The sequence below is a fragment of the Trachurus trachurus genome (assembly GCF_905171665.1).
Source record: "Trachurus trachurus genome assembly, chromosome: 17".
In the NCBI taxonomy this organism is placed as follows: domain Eukaryota; kingdom Metazoa; phylum Chordata; class Actinopteri; order Carangiformes; family Carangidae; genus Trachurus; species Trachurus trachurus.
The window spans coordinates 30,574,536-30,593,370 of record NC_139900.1 but is presented as its reverse complement, the minus strand read 5'-3'; the positions used below and the strand labels follow the sequence as shown (position 1 = coordinate 30,593,370).

The window sequence follows — 18,835 nt, the reverse complement described above, 5'->3', positions numbered from 1 at the left end:
GGGAGAGGTTCTTCAGACAGACGTTTTTTAAAGACGAGCTGACACACAAACAAGTACTAACCCTGAGGGTGAATGTAACTCAATAAATAAATAAATAAATAAATACAGAGAACAGATGATTCCTAATAAAAAATAAGTGTTTTGACTTTACCTCAGCTCCCAGAGCACCTGTTCAACCTCCCCAGAAACCATGACACTGTCGCTTTAAGACATCTTTATGGCTTTCATAGGCATTTATATTTCACAAGATACAGCCATAACTCTTCCATGAGGAATTATATGGTGTCTTGGTGTGTGGTTTGGGTGTCTTGCAACAGAATGAAAATTGATTACAGAGTCACTTTTGCTGGCAAAAAAAAAACACTTGGACAATGTTTCCCCCTACTGGCAGGAAATAAAAAAAAATCATATATAAATTCAAACTTTCAGGAGTTGACGTGTTCAATACAATAGAAGCAAAAGCCCAGAGCACAAGCCTATAGGTGCTTCGCCCTGGCTGTGATCATACCAGGCAGGCCGGGTTGACAGTCTGGGTGGGGCAGTGTAGGTGTGTCGGTAGCTTGAGTCAGTGCCAGCAGCGACAGACAGATACCGCGGCTCTCACTAAACTCCTGTCCGTTTCGCCCCGACAGGACAAGTGCAGGGATATCGAGTGGCTCCCGTCTTTGTTTGGTTTTTTTTCTCTCCTCTGCTTTAAACGGCGACACAATTCAATCAGCTGTCACTTCGGTGGAGTCCACTCAGCTCGCGGAGCGGTTGTTCAAGGAAAAGTTTTCCAGAAATGGCGAAGGTTTTGATTTTAAACATCTGCGTGATGTTGGTAAGTCCCACTTCCTTTATTTTCTCTCTCTCTCTCTTTTATTTGTTATTTCCCCCCAGCCAAATATCCACTGTATTAAATACTAAAACAAAAGTCTTTGCTACACTAAGCTACACTTGTAACGCTTTAGTTTTAAATGGGCAGTTAATGACTCAATGTAATACGACTCTACCTCAGGTCCTGTCCTGTTCCTGTGTCGATTCCTGTTTTATCCCGAATAACCTCTATGTCCCCGTGCCACAATCCATTCCAGCTGGATACGAAGTCACTAAAGGTATTTTCCCCCAATCATCTGTTTTTATTTAACTCCTTCTGTAACCGTCTCAGCCCCCATTTCTCCCTTGAATCTTTTCCTGTAAAGGCTCTGTGGGGTTTTGTTTTGTAGCTTCCCCCTGTTATGTGTTTCTTTCTCTTCTATTGTTTTGACATACCTTTACTCTTTCTCGACCTTCAGTTGAACCCACGGACTGTGACACCAGCTCAGTGCACTTCACTTTGAAGGACTCGAGTTTTACAATAAAAACAGATGGTGTGATAGTGGCTCTGAGCACCGTAACTGTGGCAACAGGGCGGACATTTTCTGTGTGGGCTCGCGACGATAGGGGCCTCGAGAGTGAGATGGAAGTTCACCTTGTCCACAGACAACTCCAGAAGAGAGAGGTGAAACTATTGCGTATTATACTTTGTCTATTTATTTATGAGTGGTATCTATACGCATTTTAAAACACCACCCTCCTCCTCACCCCCTCTTCTATTGTTTGCCTGTTACAGTTCAGAGGCCAAGGCTTACTGAGGCGTTACAAAAGAAGATGGAGTCCTCCACCCTTCAACATCTTGGAGAACGACAAGGGGCCTTTTCCAAAAGACATCGAAAAGGTAAGGTCAACGCCGAGAACACCTGCTTCTCTAAAATAGTTGGTGACAAATTTACACGGCAAGACTTCTCAGTGTTTACTGGTAAAACAAGATGAGAATTTCCTCATAGATTTACTCACATAATCCTCCCCAACACACACACAATCTGATTCACACACCCAGACACACCTATCAATTAAATCCTTACTTTCACATGACTTTATTCTGTGATTAAATCCTTTGATGACTATTCACCTGCATCATTGGACTGTCTGTTGGACTCTACCTGAGGACATCATAGGGTCGACGTTTGGTTTTTTGTCCTCACCCTTTTCTCATGTTTCATTTCAAGTAGCCTAAAACACATTTCACATAGATTGATTGCCTTCACTAAGAGACTGTTTCCTGAAAAACAGGAATCCCTGTTTTTTTGTTGTTCTTTTAGTATGATGTGAATTTGTTTCTGTTGCAGATCGTGTCAGACTCCGAAGCCAAGCACCAAGTGTACTATACCATCAGTGGACCTGGTAGCACTGAGCGTCCGGTGAACCTGTTCACTATTGACAGGGAGAGCGGGATGCTGAAAGTGCACGGAACTGTTGATCGTGAGGAGTTCCCAGAGTTTGTGGTCAGTGTGAAGTACTGTAACCAACTACCTAATGCCCTCCCCTGATAGTTATTTTTAACATCTGCGTACACTTGTTTTCTAAATTAGTTCTCATTTTTCAAAACTACACCGTGCAAAATGTCACATATCTGTTATAACATGAATATACATTATGGAAACACAACCGCCATCTACAGTAACACCCCTCTGTCTTGTATAGGCTTGTAAGTACATTTAGAAAGTGACAGTACAGTTGTGATTGACTGTCTCTGCATGTTTGGACACATGTGAACAAGGTTTTGATTGTTTAAGAGGCGTCTGCACGTGTGTTTTAGTGATATGAGAAAGGGGTGTGCTGTTTTGAGAGGTGGATTAAGAGTAGCGAGAGTGACATTGCTGATGCGTGACTGGCTATTTCAATTATATATAGCCTAGTCTTTCTCAATCACTTTGATGCCAATTTATCAATGGATTGATTTGAGTTTCGTGTCTTTAGTGAAATCATAATGTTTATTATAGTGTTGCTTCAACCCATCACTGACCATCTTTGAAAATACACAAACCCACGTGTTAAGATTGACACTTCTTTCTTCTTGTTTTTTTCTTGGCAGCTGACGTTCAGAGTTTTCGATAAAGTTACAAATCAGGAGACAGACGCGCCTTTGCCCATCCCAGTGATTGTAGATGATTTGAATGACAATGCTCCACAGTTTTCAAGCCCGCTGCAGTTTACTGTGCCTGAGAAAAGCCAAGCAGGTGAGACACATGAAACACACACTGATAAATCCTGTGGTATTTAACCTTCAGGAAGATAATAATAAACTCAATGATCATGTTTTACACCACAGGAACAGTGGTGGGGAAAGTGAATGCCACAGACAGAGACAAGGAGGACACCACTCATGTCAAGATAAAGTACACTCTCTTGACTGGATTAAACCTCTTTGCCATCAATCCGAAGACAGGTGTCATCACCACAGTGACCAACACCCTGGATAGAGAGGTGAGCTCCGCCTTTTTTGTATTAGTAATTCACCCAGAAAGACTAAGAAAGAAATGAGGTGACAAATGCTCTTAATTGGCCTCTCAGATGATTTTACATTATTGCCTTTTTATTAATTCCCCTTAGGAAAACGAAAAGCATCTGGTGACAGTTCAAATTCAAGATCTGGAAGGTGCAGTAAACGGCCTGAAAGCGACAGGAACGGCAACAATTACTTTGGGCGATGTCAACGACAATCCACCGACTTTCAAAGCAACGTCTGTAAGTTGATAGTAATTACTATTACTATATAAGAAACTTTATCTCAATGTCTTTCATGACAGCAAAATGTAACTCAAACTTGTTTAGACTGGATATCTCATTTGAGAAACACGCCCTTTGTTTCCTTGTAGTACACAGCCACTGTTAACGAAAATGAAAAGGACAAACTTATCCTTCGAATTCCCGTTGACGACAAGGATTTAATAAACACACCAAACTGGGTTTCAAAATTTGTCATCACTCGTGGAAATGAAAATGGCAACTTCAGGATGGAAACTGACCCCAAAACAAATGAAGGGCTTTTGTACGTCTCGAAGGTGAGTTACATTTTTTTATTATTGATATTATTATTATGAAATTAGGCAGAAGTAGAAACTATTGAACATGACATACAGCAGTGACTCACTCACTTACTCTTCCTCACAGACCCTGAATCATGAGCTCAACAATAAAATAGACCTTGAGATTTCGGCACGTAACGAAGCTGAGCTGGTCAACACGAATGCGAAATGGAACTCCATCCCTGTGGTCGTCACCGTCACTGATGTCGACGAGGGCCCAGAATTCACTGCTCCCACCGTCCGCTTCATCGTCAAGGAGAACACAAAAAATGGCACTGTGATAGGACGCTACACAGCCGTAGATCCCGAGACCAAGAGCAGCAATGGGATCACGTAAGAAATCTTTTATATATATATCTGAAAATGGACACAATCACAGCTAATCCTCAAGACCCCAGCTGAAGTTTATGTTACACCTCTTAAACACTGGAGGGCACACTTTGACTGCCGCACTGAAAAATATGCTTGTAATAGATTCAAGTACTTTTCCACCATCTCTCAGGTATTACAAGGTCTCAGACCCAGCTGCCTGGATCAGTGTCGACAAAAATACAGGAGAGCTGAGGGTTGCAAATACAATCGACAGAGAGTCACAACATGCCCAGGATGGAATTTACAATATCACCATGAAAGCTGTTGATACTAGTAAGTTGCTTGGAAATTATGTGATGTGCTTGGCCTGTCCATGGAGTATTTAAAAAAAAGAATTCATAAATTCAAGTTTATCTCAAGTATACTTGAAGGATAAAGATGTGACAGCCTTCAGTAATGCTCTCTTCCCTATTTTTTTATTCACACCTACAGTATTACCTGTTGTGTAAACTCACTCCATCACATTGTCAGCAAGAAAGTGCTGGATAGAGGAGGGGTTCACGACAGCTTATTTGTCATGTCTTTGGATATTTTTGTAAAGAACGCCAGCTCCACCCTCCCCAGTATCTGTCTGAACAAACAGCAGGATTTGTTTTTGTCTCACCTTGAAAACACCTGTTGACATGTGATGTGACTGTGATTCACAATGACTCACAGTCCCCCAGTAAGATGGTGGAAATTGGGCTTCTAGCCCAGATGCTTGTCAGAATTTGAAAAATCAAATTAAAATGACGCACCAACCAAGTGACGTCAGAATTCAAATGACTAGATCCAACATTTTCCCACAATACCCATATGTTCTCTTGTTTTGCACGAGGACTAATGTAGTGCTTATGTATTACAGGCCAAAAATCAGGCACGGGAACAGTCATCATTCAGGTGGAGGACGAAAACGACAACATTCCATTGCCTCTCAAAGGCGAACTATTTATATGTGAGAGCGACGGAGAGCATGGTACTGTGACGGTCGTGGCTGAAGACAAAGACCAGTCTCCACTTTCCTCCCCTTTCACCTTCAATTTGCCACCAGACAACAACGGCGAATGGTCTCTGACAAGACTTAATGGTAGGTGGTTTGATTTATGTCTGCATGACAGAGGGAACATCTAATGGGACAGTTTGCATCAACACTTGTTAAGCCACAGTAAAACATGACTGGAATGTCTATACAGGCTCTGTAAGAAACCTTCAGTCAACACAATCTAGGTCTCATTCATCCATATCTTAACTGCTGTATCACCAAAAACACCATTTGTTTTGGTTCACACCAATAGAAATAGCAAGCATTCCATTAAAGTAGGCAGGATTTGTTGTGGAAAAAATCAGATACAGTAATTTATCCAAGTCAAGGTTTCTTATAACACACACTCAAATGTGTCCATTACAATTACTGGTCCTGTATTTAAGTATCATTATAACAATATAGCACAATCTTCATCACCAAATCACCTTGATCTGCTCTAAAAGATTAATTTAAAAAGTTTAAAATGTTGTAAGGAATGTTCAGTTGAAGAAACATTAAATTTTATTGATTGATTTTCTCTAAAAACACATTTCCTCCCCAGGAACTGCAGCTACTCTGAGTCCAGCCAAAAGGCTCAACACAGGGGACTACGAAGTTCGTGTGGAAATTAAAGATCTGCAGGGACATGGCGACGTACAGATGGTGAAAATAAGAATCTGCAAGTGCAAGAACGGAGTCTGCTTGCCCCCTGAACACTCGATATCATTAGGACCACTGGCTTTACTGACTATGCTGTTGCCTCTGGCTCTCCTCCTTCTGCTGTGTAAGTGCCCCACCGCTACCTGTGTAGGCTGTGCTGTGTAGATAATAAAACAGGAGTTTTGTGCCCATGCATGTGCAAAAGTGTAGGAAGAGCGACAGAAAGCTTAACCTTTTGTTGATGCTGAATTGTGCATTGTATATTGCACACTGCGCTACAATTATGCTCACTCTTGTGATGTCTATTACACATGGAGCAGTCTTTTTCCTTGTGCATTTGTTTCTAAGATTCTTGCTTTGTTGTTGCAGTCCTGCTCCTTGCCTTTTTCTGTGTGACAAAGAGGGAGAAACTGGAAATTGATGATGGAGGAGAAGGCAAAGGAATCCTGCTCCCGTCAAACACTGAGGGCAAAGGGGACGAAGTGGTGAGGACATAAAAACGAAAGCTGATATCCTCATGAAAAGCTTAATTGCACCTTAATTGTGCTTCATTTAGTCAATTGTTAACTTCATTACTTTTGTTTTGTTGGTTATGCTCTCCAGGATCCCAGTCTAATCACTGTCCTCCCCACTGAACAAATATCAAAGGACATGAGACAAGAATACCAGGCGGGGAAGGGCTTCGGCTTTGGAGGGGGCCAAAGCACACTGGATAATAATGGCATATATCAGACAGGTTCTAATATGTTATCTGGCCAGTATCAGTATGATACTCAACAGATTGACGGTCAGTACGTAGATCATCGCGTTGGAAGCTGCATCGACACCAGATACCTCGCCCAGGACCCCAGCTTCCTTCACACCTGGCAAACAAATGGCCATTACCTACACCAGGTAATGTTATTTATATATATAGTGCAGTGAATATATGTCCAAGTGTGGATGTTGGCACAAAAAAATGAGAGAAAGTGGCCAGATGCTTGCTTTTTTTTCTTTTCTCTGAGGTTTAATAACTTCTTTGTTATCTGTAAGGGCTTAGGTAATTCTCATGTGTAATATAATCTCGCTCTCTAAGCTCTGATCGTATCCTGTGTAAACTTTAATAATTCTCAACTTCTCGGTGAGAAATAACATGTCTCTAATTTGTTGGTGAGTTGTTTGTTCACTGTGTAATATGTCTGACTGCCTGTCATATCCTGAGCACCCTCGTATTATCACATGGTACAATATCTCCTCTCGCCATCACCCGGGCTTAGTCCACTCCGAGTAATAACACACGCTTCCTCTTTCTTCCATTTTGTTTCTGTAGAAGCTGGCCTACATGGGAACAGACGCAGACGGACGCTACGCCGATGACATTATCCACAGCTACGGGTTTGAGGGGGTGGGTTCTGCAGCCGGCTCAGTGGGATGCTGCAGTGACTACGGCGAGCCTGAAAACCTCGACTTCCTGAACACTCTTGGACCAAAGTTCAAAACTCTGGCAGACGTCTGCAGAAAGACATGAACAATGAAGCTGCATAATAATGGTGTTTGCTTTCCACTGTGCAGGATGTAGACTGGCCCGGGATCTTTGTGCTTGGTATTCCCCCTGAACATGAATGAAAAAAAAAAAAGAAGAAACGAACAAGCAGGCGGTGTCAGTGTGTGCATGCACTGCTCTGCTATTGCATTTTGCTGTAAGAAATTTTTTCTACGCTGCTTTTTGGTAGAAGTCTTTTGCACTGAAAACTGTTGTATATATTTATCATGTTGTTTATTAATGTGTATTAATGTGCTGTTTTGCCTTAAATATCTTGCAGACACATGCAGGATTATGATGGTTGTTGAATCATAGTATATGCAGTGTTGGGCTGTGGGGTTCATCAGTTAGTAACACATTAGGGTATTTTTGGTATTATTAATAATTTGATGATATGATTTTGTATAAGTGGCTGCTTTAGAGTTGTGCGTTAAATTTCATAGTTTTAATTTTATTTTTTGAAGAAGAAATGCCTACATAAAAAGTTTTTTTTTTCTTTTTTAAACATTCAACATGAAAATACTTGATTCAAATTACAATCTTACAATTGCTTTTCAGTTACATAACAGTAATACATATTGACCTCCCTTCGGCTTTCCAAAGAGTACAGTAAATGTTAGTGCAAACACATTCCAGCGCAAGTCCTGATGGTCAACTGGGCGTAGTTTCAGTCCAATATTGCTGAAGTTATTGCAACACGGCAGTATTCCTGCAAAAGTCAGCACATGGGTGTGAGTGGGAGGAGTGCAGTGTAACTGACACTCCCTGCAACTGTCTGAGTGAAGTAAAAGAAAGTTGAGAGGAAATATCCTTGAACCTGATAATTAAAGGGGATTTGATATTCCGATGTGTGTGTATTAAGCTGTTAAGGTTGTGTGTAAGTATGCATTGTCATTAAAGGAAGTGTCTTGGTGAATTCCTTCAATGTGTCCTATTTAGTTTTATATAAGCTTTTTTTTTTTTTACAAACATTAACATTAACTAAAATTTGTGCTGTTTTGATTCGGTATTTTGGCAAAAAGAGTGACCAGAGCAGAAACAGTTGTCATTGTGCTCACTCTTTGCGTACGTGCCTTGTGTGTGCACAGGTGAATGATTTACAAGGTGTGGCCCTCTTGGCTTACACAATGTTCCACCTTTAACAGACTGCTCATCTCCCAGCTAATATTTACCTCCAGCCTCGATCGGTTGCCATGATAACCAGAACTTGTCTGTGCCTGTTAAGCAATACCAGTAATTATCTACAATATAAATAAAATACAAACAATATACAGTAAAATTCTTCATTTGCCTTTGAAAAAAGATTTCACAGTCATGGGGGAGTCACTGTAGGGTCCAAACAATGTCAGTTTTAATTAATTAGTAAAAGGAATTTAAAATGGTAAGATCCTGTAGATAACAAGCTTCGCTACAATAGGCACAGACCTCCATAAATAAATAATACAGTATAACACATGTACTGAGATCCCCAATGAGTTCTTGATCTTATTAAGCTTAGGCAGATTACGGATTATTAATTCATAGAAAATATATAAAAAGGCATTGATGCCAGTAAACAATTCACCATTTTTCCCCCTGATGACATGAAAATCATGCATCAATGTGATGAATTATGAATTTGAGGCTGGAAATATAATTATAGGGTTTGGAAGGGACCATCTGTCATGTGATTGTGGTGACAAGTATCAAAGATGACAGCGGAGAGCTGAAAAAAAAGGGGGGGGAAATTAAATCTTGGAATGAAACCGGTCTCTCGCTATGATGAAACACTGGAATCTTGTTAAAAATACAACAATATTATCCGTGCAGATTACAATAATACTGTCACAATTACAGGGGGATGAGAGCGAGATGTGAACATCAAGGGTTTTTGCTCAAAATCCCACTGGGGCCAATTAGGAGAATCTTGAAAAGTCACATAACTCAAAAATAATGACAATAAGCAGTTAACCCAAATATCTTAAGAAGGAACTCCAAGCACAGACCACAGCTCTATTAACCACATCACCAATAAACTGTATTTTTTTTCACTTTTTAATTACTATTCTCTGCAGAAATTAAAGCATTTGTGTATAACTGGTATTCATGAAATCTGTAATGATGATTCAAATCCCTAAGCATTTTCTTTTTTAGAAACACTTACACATTTCCGATGAGTTACATTATGATCAACAGGGCCAGATATTTCACATATAGGAGGTCATGATCTGTGTTGGGTTGTTAGGACTTTCTGACTAAGAAAGTGCTCACACTGATGATCTCAGAGACCTCAGACTACATGTTACTTCAACAGGCAAACGACGCACTGTTTATTTATAGGCACTTGCCGTTCAGTGAGTGTGAAATGTATCATGTAAGTTCAAACTGAGAACTAGGGAGGAAAGAGGTTGAGGTGACAGAAACATGTCTTCTGATACCAGAGACCTTCATCTGCCTCACTTTTTCTGTTCAGTGAATTACAATTCCCCCCCAATGTTCATAGACATACACATTGTTACACAGTTTGATAGAAATATTTCTATAAAGGCCTTCCACTCACAACGACATGCTCAGCTGTCCTAACATATGGCGTGTGCCACGGGAGCTGCATGACGAAAATACCTCAGCAGCAATTAAGACTACAACAAACCGGAATTTTTTGATAATTTCTGTAAGCGTTATCAAGTGCATCCCCATGTAAAGCAATGGCATCGATAAGCCACATAATTCAATAGACCACTTAGTGTGTCCACTCTTATCAGAGCTGCTTGAGCCATCACTTCCAGTCACTTCTGTAAAGATGCAATTAATTCTAAAGCAGTAGCGTGAAATTAATTTATTGCTTGTAATTAGTTTTCGGCATACTGTGAAAACAATCTCTCCAGATAGGATGTTTTCACCCTCCACCAGAGTGTCTGAGGACACTTGGCTCCATCTGAGTTCAGTATGGAGTGTGTGGAGTATGGAGCCTACAGCTGCCAAGAGCATGGCGGCAAAAACTTCTTAACCCCCTGTTGACATGGACTCGGAATTTATCGTTTTAAGTGTCATGTGTGAGATATTTTCGGTGCAATCACTGCACATGACAAAGTAGCTTTGTCACGGCGCGTCTTAGGATGGCACAGGTCATATATGGGGTTTAGGGTGGTTTGTGAATCATGTAATTGCTGGCAGCACGTGTTACTGCATGCAACAGGCTTTATTGAAATGATTGTATTCATGAGAGCGAGTGCAATTATGTATTATTCCAAATGACTTACATGTTACAGATCATGTAGTTCTCATTTACACTTTTCCCCACATGAAGGGCTCCTGTAAATACAAGATGCTGTTCCAGCGATGGCCACTAGGTGTCACACTTATCTCTCCTCTGAATTTGAGCGCTTGCTGTGGAAGTGGCTGAGGAGGGATATTTATAGAGAGTGGCTGATTTCAGTCAAGACACTTTCCCCTCTCTCTCTATCTCCTTTCTTTCTGTCACATGTAAAACCAAACACCTGAGATCACTTCAATTAAGCTGTGAAGCCACGACAGCGCGGTTAAAGTGAAGTGATGTGACAAGCTGTGACAGGAGCCTCATCGTGCCTTGATGTGGCATATGCCAGACACTGTGCGGTTATCACGTGCTCTTAGCCCCCTTCACTGATATTCGGTGTCACTTATCTAACATAATCAGGCTTCTCATTGCACCTCCATGCTCATTATGGCTAAAGTGAGATTGGAGTTGACCACCACCACCAGCACCACCACCACTACTCCTCTTGGATGGTGTGCCAGTGCAGAAGGAGGAAGTGCCAAGACAGGTTATTTAAAGCTCACTCTTTTAATGAATAGTATATCTAACTGGCTCTAACATATAATTATATTTTATGAGGCATCGCAATTGAATAATTCTTCAAAGCAGGATTATGTTCTGCTTTTGTCATTTAAATGGGACAGTGGTTTATTTACATTACACAATGATCTAAATGTAGATAGCAAACAGCATAATTTAATTTTCAAGGGGTATTGCCATAGACATTAAATGGAATTTCTGGTAACTGTATCAATTATTATTAAAGACAGAGTGTAATTGAGTGTAAAAAAAAAAAGTATCTGATTATACAAATTCATATTATGTGTGCGGTTGTTGTGCTATCATCCCAACACCAACACCCACTCCTAAAGAACCATTTGGCAGAATGTACTCTACCTTCAGACTCTACGTGCAGATTTTAAATGACTTGCTAAACCGTTCGTTTGAGGTATTGTGTTTCTTCCCGGAGTTGCCATCCATATTATTCACACTCAGTTGAAATCTGCAGCTTACATATTAATTAGATAAATCTGTATAGCGGTGAAAAGGCTCCATGAGACATCTGGGTCTTAATTAGACAAACTGATTCAAGTGATAAACAGTCAAAAGAAAAGGTGCATAAATGCTAAATGAATTCATTCAATTAAACCCACAATTATTAACAGTAGGATAGATACATTATGTCTAAATATGGATTTGTCACGCACTTCCTTTCTCGCTGATATCTGTTTTGTGATATTTAGACACAATTTTTAATGTTTTTTTTTCTTCTTTTTTTGATTCTTTCTAAAAATCGTGATATTGTGTTGAGGTTTTTCCACATTAATGCTGCAATCGTCTCATAGATCACAGATGCCATTATATCTGCAAAAAGGACTATGAGAGGATTGACGCTTATGGACATTGCCTGGATAAACATGTCATTGCTCTCTGTGGATTTAAATGATGGGTACATGTGGACATGAGGGAACGTAAGCACATGGTAGAAGCAGAGGCGGGGGAAAAGAGAGGATAAACCCACCAGGGAATTGTCGTGAAATCGTAATAAAATGATTTTCTTTCCTTTTCCAGTTAATGGCAGACACATACTGTATATAGGAAAAAAACAAACAAGGCTAAAGAAAAGCTTGACTTTCATCTTTTTTGCCTAATGAGTGTACCATTGGAGGACCAAGCTGCAGCATTCATCAAACTAGTGGCCTCTGCATAAGAGCACAGCGGAGCCTAGGACTTTATCGATGTTATTGAGTGAATGGCTGGGCAGTCGCACCTTTTGAACCACATCAACAGACTGTTGAGGTGTGTGGACGAGATATCTGCTTGTGTACAGAAGTACCGGAGTGCAATAAACTAGACGTCAAGCTGCAGCAGCAGACACAGTGCGAGCAAAACTCATAAAGTGCGGTTCCTGTTCATTACTGTTCATCCAGCTGAGGCTTGCGCTTCGGTTCGCACTTCGGGTGAGGTGCTGAAGCTTTAAACAGTGTTCTGAGAGAAATTCACAGCTTGTCTTTGGTCTTAGGAAATCACTTGTGCAACTATTGTATGTAGAAGCACGGCACAGCATAATCTTTTTAATGAATATGCTCATTAAAAAAAGAACAACAATGCTACAGCTGTGATTTCAGAAGGGCGTTGTTGGCGCCAGAAAGCCTTTAGAGAAGAAAAGAGGAGTTGATGTCTGCCTAAGCCTCAGTGTGACGTTGCTGGTCGTCAGAGGCGTATTAGCACAGTGGCCCTGTTACATTTATCAGATTGAAACGTGTGGGAGAAAGAACAGAGCTGACAAAGTGTTTTTTTTTCTTTCTTTGTCGTTATCATAATCAAAGTGGGTCCTCTGCAAAATCTTTACTGTCACGTCTCACCAACTGCTGGGATTTAACAACTGAACATGCAAGGATCAGCAGAGTTGCCAGAGTAGAAAGAAAGCAATAGGTGGGGTTAGACATGCTGAGGAGCAGGAGGGGGGTTTAAACAGGTAGATTAAGAGCGTGAACAAGAGAAGCAGAGTGCCTGACATGCACACACAAGGAGGTGAGACAATTTTCACAAGGGTGTTGGGTGTGAGAGAGTTGATTTTTAGGGACTGATGTTGGGGCATTAAATCAGAGCAAAGGCGGAGGCTCACTCTGGCTCTCAGTGGGTTAACCCCTGCAGTGAAGACCTGAAAAAGCTGATCAGACCTCCTTCTGTGCGAGCTGCTGCTTTTGCCTCACTGCCAGTCTGTTGGCTGGGTGCAGGGAGAGACTTGAGCAGACTACAAAACACAGGCTCACACAGGGGTTATGCCCTGATAACCGCACAGTCTTAGTGTGGAATTTAATTGGCCCACTGCACATTTGACTTCAGGGAATGTTTTCACACTGTAGGTGTCAAAACAAGATGAGCTAAAGGTTGAAGCTGTAAATACTCAGCGTGCAACCGAATCTCAGCCCCCTCAGTCCTCTGAACTTGATGGCCGTAACAAAAAATTGCAGAATGATGAGAATACTTGAAGAGTGAAGAGTACGTAACCCAACAAATTTGAAATTCAAAGGAGAAAAAAAACAAAACAGGATTATTGGACCAAATTTAAACATCAGCATTTTTTTCCTGTATCTCTGGACAAATATGTGACTGTTCTATATATTGAACAAATAACACAGCAAAGCAGAGCTGCGTATCAGTCACAGTGGATCTGCATCGGCAATCCCAGAGGGAAAAAATATGCTAAAAAATGCAAACTTTGCACACATACAACTTCATTATCTTTGAATAAATGTAGCCACAGTGGTAGCTAAAAAATCCAATACTGCACAGCAGCAAATCTCTTACTAAGTCCACTGCTGTGACCACTTTGTTGTTTATTTATACCAAAGTCTAAAGAAGTTAAACCACATCGACACCCCTTACATGTTGATCTCTTTCTTGTTCCAAGACTTGAGCTCGAAAGACAATTTTTTTTATATCCACTAACATTGATGCTAAGGGAATACAATCTATTGATTTCTTGTCAAGCGTGGATCAACACGGTCCTATAAGGAGGTTTGGTATAACAACACAGCTGGGGAGAGCGAGCAGGGAACAAATAGAACGGCAAATGATGATGAGTACTGTGGTTGACCCCATATCTCATGCAACTGGCTCAAAAGAAGCGGCATCACTCAAATCTGCTGTGCTCCGTTGAGTTTGCCCTGGCTTCCATTCCCAGACAATTGGCAGCCAAATGATAAATGTCAGCGAAGAGGTGATTCAACCGAGTTAATAAATCAGATTATCGGTACAAAAAATAAATCACAGCAGAACACTGCACTTCTATAGATCTATCCTTGTTCCGTATTGATGGGTGCAGCATCTGCCAACAAAATCCACTTGGTTAGCACAACATGGTAAACATTTTATATAATTTAAAAATGAAAATCGATCTTAACTCTCATGCAAGCTGGCTGAATTTGGCAATACTGTTTATGTGTGATGAAGAAGTGGTGCCATGCAGCTAAATCTCCTCATCATCAGCATCTTCTGGTCGGTGTTTTCATTGGAAAACACTTTGGAAAGCTCAGTTTTTAAATGTGGGGACTCTTCGGCTTAGTGATGGAGATTTGGTCGGCAGTGGCTCAGGTGGTAGAGCCAATAATCAGAGGGTTGGCGGTTCGAATCCCGCTCTGTCCCTGTCGCTGTTGTAGTGTCCTTGGGCAAGACACCTTATCCACCTTGCCCTGAGTGATGCGTAAGAATGATCATGGTGGTGGTCGGAGGGGCCGCTTGGCGCACATTGGCAGCCACGCTTCCATCATTCTGCCCCAGGGCAGCCGTGGCTACACACATAGTTTACCACCACTGGTGTGACTATGTATGAATGAATAATGGTTTCTGTAAAGCGCTTTGGTTGTTGGAAAAAGTGTATATAAATGTAAGCCATTATTATCATTATTATTTATCAATCACAACAGGCATTTGTACTGAAATTGGCATTGTGTAATAGAAATAGTTGGGAAACGATGTGGAACTAGATGAGATGACTGATATACTTTCATGTGGGGGGGACTGCAAAATTTTTGACAAACAAAACAAAATCCACCCAATGTCAGGGAGTATCTGCAGACACTGGTGAGAAGAAGAAGTAGAACCCAGTTCAGCAATTGACTGCAAGTTAAATGGTGCCCGTGTTTTAAAGTAATCTACTGCAGTGCTCTCGTCAGTCTGAACACGACCTTAGTGCTTACACACTGTCAAGCCGAAACGTGTCATTTTCAACACCTGCTCACAACGTAGCTCATTCAGAAAACGGCCAACCTTGACCTATTTGCTTTACATGCAGAATCAACCTGTTCTCCTGCTGTTCCTCTGTTCGCCATGTGTCGTGACGCTCTGTCTATGACGAAGCCTCGTGCTACGGCTTTCCCTCTAAATAAGGGGCGAGGCACCTTTTCTTCCTCTGATCTTCTACCCACCAAAACTACCTCTTCTTCTTCCTCCTCTTCATCTTCTTCCGTCATTGATTGCATGCCCAACATCCCAGAAACCACTCCATCTATTTTGAGTGGCAGGCAAAGGAATGATGGAGGAGAAGAAATCGATGCAAGTATATTTGGCAGTCATTCCTTTCCTCTAACCTTTCATTCTCTCCACCAAGAGGTCAAATCAAAGCCTCGTCATCAGCAAGTCCAACGCTACGGAATGAATTGTTGTATGTTTACTGATTGTTTCATTTCCCCTGGATAGTGTGAAATGTGTCCACACAATATATAGGAAATGTGTATGTAATTTGGAAAACCAGTGTTTTGTATTCTATCTGCCACCTGCAGTTTCATTGAAATTATTACTTTAGTTTAATTCATATTAAAAAGCTATTTATCAAAATATTAATTTCTAGATTATATTTTGTTACATTATTAATAATGACAATGCTTACCATACTTGAATCTACACACTGTTAAGATACACTTTAAAATGCATTCTTAGCAGTGACTCATTTAATATGTGCATAGGGATTAACTAGTATTGACTAGAGGACTCCCCCCCGATGCATCGTTCAAATACAGGGCTCAAAGGCTGACCAACACCTGGGGAGTTTGACCTTTGGAGGGCCACTGTCCAACACGATGAATCCCTCTCAGATCGAATGAATGCATTACCAGGCGCCTGTGATTAATTACTAACAGGGGCCTACAGCGAAGCGCTGCCACAGATGACAGCTTGTGTGATAACATTTCTTATCAGTGACCTCCATCACCCCTTCTATAACTCACATAGATCACATCGCCCTGATCTAGACCTTCTTTCAGGGAAGGCATTAACAGAGCCATTGTTGCTTAATGATTCAATGCATGATATGAATCACAATTTAATTTTAGTGCATATTAAACAGTGTTACAAGTTTAAGATATAGGATGGATAAAAGTTGAAAGAATACACTTGTCAAATGTTTTCTTATGCTAATGTTCCCACCACCCACACCTTGCCACTTTTACACTATTTATAAGAAATGTCACGTTGCCTCTTATTTACACACTGATTGTAAACCGAGGTTATTTTAAACTGTGTTAAAAATGTATGGTCATACATCTGGTAAGAGCCAAGTCTCACATACGGCTACATTGGTTGACATACCATGACATCTGTAGCACTTTCAGATCTTAAGCAGAATTTAAAACAGTGTTCTGGGGGTTCAAGCAAAGTTTGCCCACACATCATGAATTTAGATTTAGAAAATCACTGGCAGGTTAGTGGGATTGAAGAGGATAACATAATGTGACCAATAAAACATTCAAAATCTTAGTTCAAACAAAGCAAGTGAGTTTTTAAATCACTATAAAGCTGATTTGAGTTGTCTGAAGACAAAAAATGTGTATACAGTATACGTAATCTAGTGGTGAGCATTTCAATTCTTTAGAATATTTGCAAAACCATTTTACAATTTTGTCGTCTTGACATTTTGCCTTACTAACGAGACTGCACTTGTTTATCAGCATCATTACAGTGAAAATGCTTTCACTGATACAGCTGGAGGGTTATGGGATGAAAAAGGTTACATATATATCCCCGGTTGCTGACAGCATGGTTATGAGGTAAAACATTTTCTATTAATAACCTAATGGCCATGGCTGGTGCCATTAGAAAACAGGTACAGTGCTCCAGTGCTTTCAGCCTTGAGATAGCAAACAAGTGTCTCAACAATTATTCTCTTGGTTTTACACCTACGTCAACACCTGGATCCAATATTGCCCTGTTTTCTAATTAGAGGCACACACAATGCACAACCCATCTCCAGGAAGTAACACCTGAAAATGTGACGACCTGAATTATTGATGTAAATAATTGTTTCATAATTCGTCTTTATCAGACCAAGTGAGGAGGCACCACTGTGATCCTTTATATGATTCCATGAAGAAGTAAATGGATTACTAAAGCAGCATTACAGCCTAAAAAAAATCCCCTCAGAACTTTAAAAATGATATTTGTGTCACCATGGAATTATGCGGCTAATGGATTGAACAACTAGTGTCCCTGGGCGACGGCACCATGGGCACACAGTGACTCAGTCCATAGGCAGCAAGTAGCCATAACAATAGAGAGTAGGGCAGCTGAAGGTTGCATGTAATTACACCTACCCTCAGGCTTAATTGGGTCACCCTTAAGTGAGTATTGTGCGATACTGTGCGTGTGTATACGTCCGTGAGTGAACATGTGTGTGGGTGCCAGGTCCCAACAGACCAGAGGGTCACGTCCGTGAGTCAGGAGATCAGAATAAATATACAGTAGGCTGCTGAAAGCTAAGAGCAAATTTGGTAAAAAAAGACACTTATGCAGTGAGTGTGTTTTCATGCGTGCCCCTGCTCATGAGTCAAAGCCAGTTCTTCTCTTTTTGTGGATGATGGTGCCTAGAGCACCCTGGTTCCTAACATCCATTTATATGTGATTAACCAGGTTTTTTGATCATTGTTTGTTGTCTGCACTGGCGTATCTCTGGCTCCTCAACGTCACAGTCAGACTCTGTCATTCCTATGACAGGCCTACTGATTACATTATCTCAACAGCTGGGCATCAGGCCACTTCACGTTATGGCTGCCAAGACCCTGCTGCATTGCAATGCGCTGGTGTGGATATCTTATCACTAGTAACAGAAGATGAGAGCTTATCGCCATATTGTTTGTTTTTTTCTGACTAACTCCCGTGCGATTGGAGTTGAAGAACAGTCTGAGCCAATAACAGAAAACGATCAGACACCTGGATGAAATAAATGTTAAAGTATCCTGGTATACTTCATTCCTTTCTTCTCGAAAGAGCTGTCTCCAGCGATGGAAAGCAGCTTTGCTTCTATTTCTTTTTATTTATTTATTTATTTATTTAAAAGGATCCCCATTAGCTGATGCCAATGGAACAAGCTAGTCTTCTTGTCTTTCTATCTTTTCTTTTCTTCTACTGATCTTAGCATGCTAAATAGCTAGCAAAGCTCAGTCAGCCTCATTTTCCGATACGAGTCAGTGCAGCGCCCAGTCAGCCTTGAGAAAGCAGAGCTGCTCAGAGGTTGTGTTATAACCTATTGTCTTAGAAAAACAAGTTTAGCTTTAGCTCCCAGCAAGAGAGGTCATTAAACTACTGTTTAATATTAGCTATGTAGCAAAAACAAAACT

At 40.8% G+C, this 18,835-nt stretch overlaps 1 protein-coding gene across 2 annotated transcripts; it reads left to right on the top strand.

Annotated features, from left to right (window-relative positions):
* Positions 1-477: 477 nt before the first annotated feature.
* Positions 478-8,352, top strand: dsc2l (desmocollin 2 like). Of its 2 annotated transcripts, XM_083991609.1 has the most exons (17): positions 478-547; positions 633-820; positions 998-1,094; positions 1,275-1,480; positions 1,592-1,696; positions 2,148-2,303; positions 2,894-3,038; positions 3,131-3,285; positions 3,412-3,546; positions 3,678-3,863; positions 3,973-4,220; positions 4,390-4,532; positions 5,104-5,325; positions 5,825-6,046; positions 6,292-6,407; positions 6,526-6,816; positions 7,232-8,352. In XM_083991609.1, the coding sequence occupies exons 2-17, from the start codon at positions 782-784 to the stop codon at positions 7,427-7,429; spliced, it is 2,664 nt and encodes an 887-aa protein (XP_083847735.1). In that variant the 5' UTR covers positions 478-547; positions 633-781; the 3' UTR covers positions 7,430-8,352. The 2 variants fall into 2 exon arrangements, with proteins under 2 accessions (XP_083847735.1, XP_083847734.1); XM_083991608.1 differs by lacking the exon at positions 478-547 and having other exon boundaries at positions 574-820.
* Positions 8,353-18,835: the final 10,483 nt, after the last annotated feature.